Raw genomic sequence first — 2424 nt, 5'->3', positions numbered from 1 at the left:
GCTGTACTTTAACCCCTTGTGCCACCAGGGATGGCCAGGATGCATGCTTTTTAAAAGGACAGATAATCAATAAAAAAAAAACCAGCCCTGTGCCCCTGTCTTTAACACAGGACCACAAGACAATAACCTCCCTATGTCAATTTGCTATCTATACAAATGTAAAATATGGGTCTGAGTTCAAAGCCTCAGGGCTTTAAAGTCTGACAATTACTCTGGTGAAATTGAACTAATAAGGAATTCTCCTAAGTCTTGTAAATTGTGCATTAGCACTGTCCCTGTCTCAGTGTTCTTAGAAAATTACAGAGATTGTCTGATATGAGGTAGAAGCTCACCAACTCCTTATTCCATCCTCAGTTGACCTCTCCACAGGGCTACCTGATCCAGCAAGAGGTAAGCCAGTGCCTTTGTGCTTGGGTGTCTGAAAATTTTTAAAGAATAGTTACTAATAGTAGAGACTCATTCTATGGATTGCATAAAAAGCACTAGTAATTCATCTAATTCCATAACTCTGGAATAGGGCTCTGGTCATTCATTTTCAGGTGAAGAAATGATGCACTAAGATTCATGTAGCTCACCAGGCAGCACACAGGTATAAACAAAAGCTCAGGATTCAAACCCAGTAGCCTCACCATGTAGGGCCTTCCTCTTCCTCCTTGCTGCCTGGCCGATGTTTGAGCAGCTCTCCTAGATTATGTGAGGATCAGGAACCATAGGGCTTGAGAAGCACCAGTACACAGTGCAAGATGTGGTAGGCTCAGCCACTTGCCATGGGAGTGCCCCAAACCAAAAAATCTCAATCAAGCAGCTTTGCAAGAGAAGTATTGAAACACCTTCATTTTTTTTAAAAGTGTTATTTATTTATGCATAGAGAACTGGAGTACAGGCCAGAGGTTCAGAGAAGTGAGAGGATCACCAGAGACACAGAGGGGAACACAACAGGCCTATTGACCAAGTACACTCTGAGGGGAGCAGTGGGCGAGACAGGAGAGGTCTGCGTCGCCATGTGGATCAACTCCGGCTGGGGATACAACTCGCACTTAAATGGCTGCCACTAGCTTGCTGTGCTGTGTCCTAACCCGTTGCACCATCAGGGAGGCCCCAAAATCCTTTCATTTTGTGTGGATGTCACTGAGTCAGTGCCCCAAGAAAGAGCCATAACAACTGTCTCTGAAAAGAAGTAGAGATATTTGTTGGCTACTGTAACATTTATTGCTGAATTTGAGAGCTCAGTTTTCATGCTGTTTCTTACAGTCAACTTTCAATTAGATTTTATCAAATTAAAGGACATACAATGTTAATTAACACATAACATTAATTTCATTTTTTATTTGTTGCATCTCTTATGTAAAGCAAAACAGAATTCAAGAGGCAACTATGGCAGTTTCAGGGTATATAAGATGAAACACTTCAAAATAGAATTTTAAAATAAAATTAACATATATTAACATATATTAAAGATTATTAAACATGTCAGGGCAATTATATGGCTAATCATTTTGGAAGCTGCTTGCAGTCTATACTCAGAAAACAGGATAGTTGGGCCAGCAGGAGTTGGAGGCAGTGCTACTAGACATGTTCTTTGGTACTTTTGGGATATTCCTTGGCTTGCCCTGAATAATGACAACATTTCCTGTTATTACAGAGTAAATTTTCTCTTTTCCCAGTTTTTCATGTAAACGGGGGGGGGGGGAATTATATAATAATAACATAATAAACATATACAAGAAGAGAACAAAAATAATCCAAATTCAGAAGAACAGCCCAGCTGGATCTGCAGCAGACACTCTCAAGGACAGTAAATGGTAGCAAATGTTGAAGACTTTGGCCACTTGTTATGGACTCTTTCCATAGCTCCAGACTCCTGCACTGAACAGACTGAAGGCGATGATGGCAAAGTAGACCATGCTCTTGAGAAGGAGGAGGACGTAGGTGTAATAGGCAGTGATATAGTTGAGCTGAATCTGCAGTAGCCCTAAGAAAAGACATTCTCTTTTAATAATAGAACACATTGTACCACAAAAGAGACACTACACAAGCACCTTGTACAGCAAAAGAGACATTGCACAATTGGGAGATAATATTTGTACACAATACAAAAGACAAAGGACTGATCACAAATATATACAAAGAGCTGATGAAACTTCATGAAAATAAACAACCACATCAAAAAATGGGCAGAAGAGCTAAAAAGATACTTCTCCAAAGAGGAAATGCAGACAGCCAACAAGCATATGAAAAATGTGTTCAACATCACTTGTAATAAGGGAGATGCAAATCAAAACCATAATGATATACAAACTTATCCCAGTAAGAATGACACAACTTAGAACAAGTAGCAACAACAAATGTTGGTGAGGATGTGGAAAAAAAGGAACTCTCCTGCACTGCTGGTGGGAATGCAAACTAGTACAACCACTATGGAAA

General features: G+C 40.0%; 1 gene segment (V, D, J or C); it reads right to left on the bottom strand.

Annotated features, from left to right (window-relative positions):
* Nucleotides 1-1802: 1802 nt before the first annotated feature.
* Nucleotides 1803-2424, bottom strand: part of LOC101634900 — a 35365-nt gene continuing 34743 nt past the window's right edge. Inside the window, 1 exon segment of the C gene segment in view lies at nucleotides 1803-1972. Coding sequence covers nucleotides 1833-1972 — 140 coding nt within the window.

Source organism: Condylura cristata, unplaced genomic scaffold, assembly GCF_000260355.1.
Source record: "Condylura cristata isolate star-nosed mole 26May11 unplaced genomic scaffold, ConCri1.0 scaffold00005, whole genome shotgun sequence".
NCBI classification, from domain to species: domain Eukaryota; kingdom Metazoa; phylum Chordata; class Mammalia; order Eulipotyphla; family Talpidae; genus Condylura; species Condylura cristata.
This window is presented reverse-complemented; position numbering and strand designations above follow the sequence as displayed.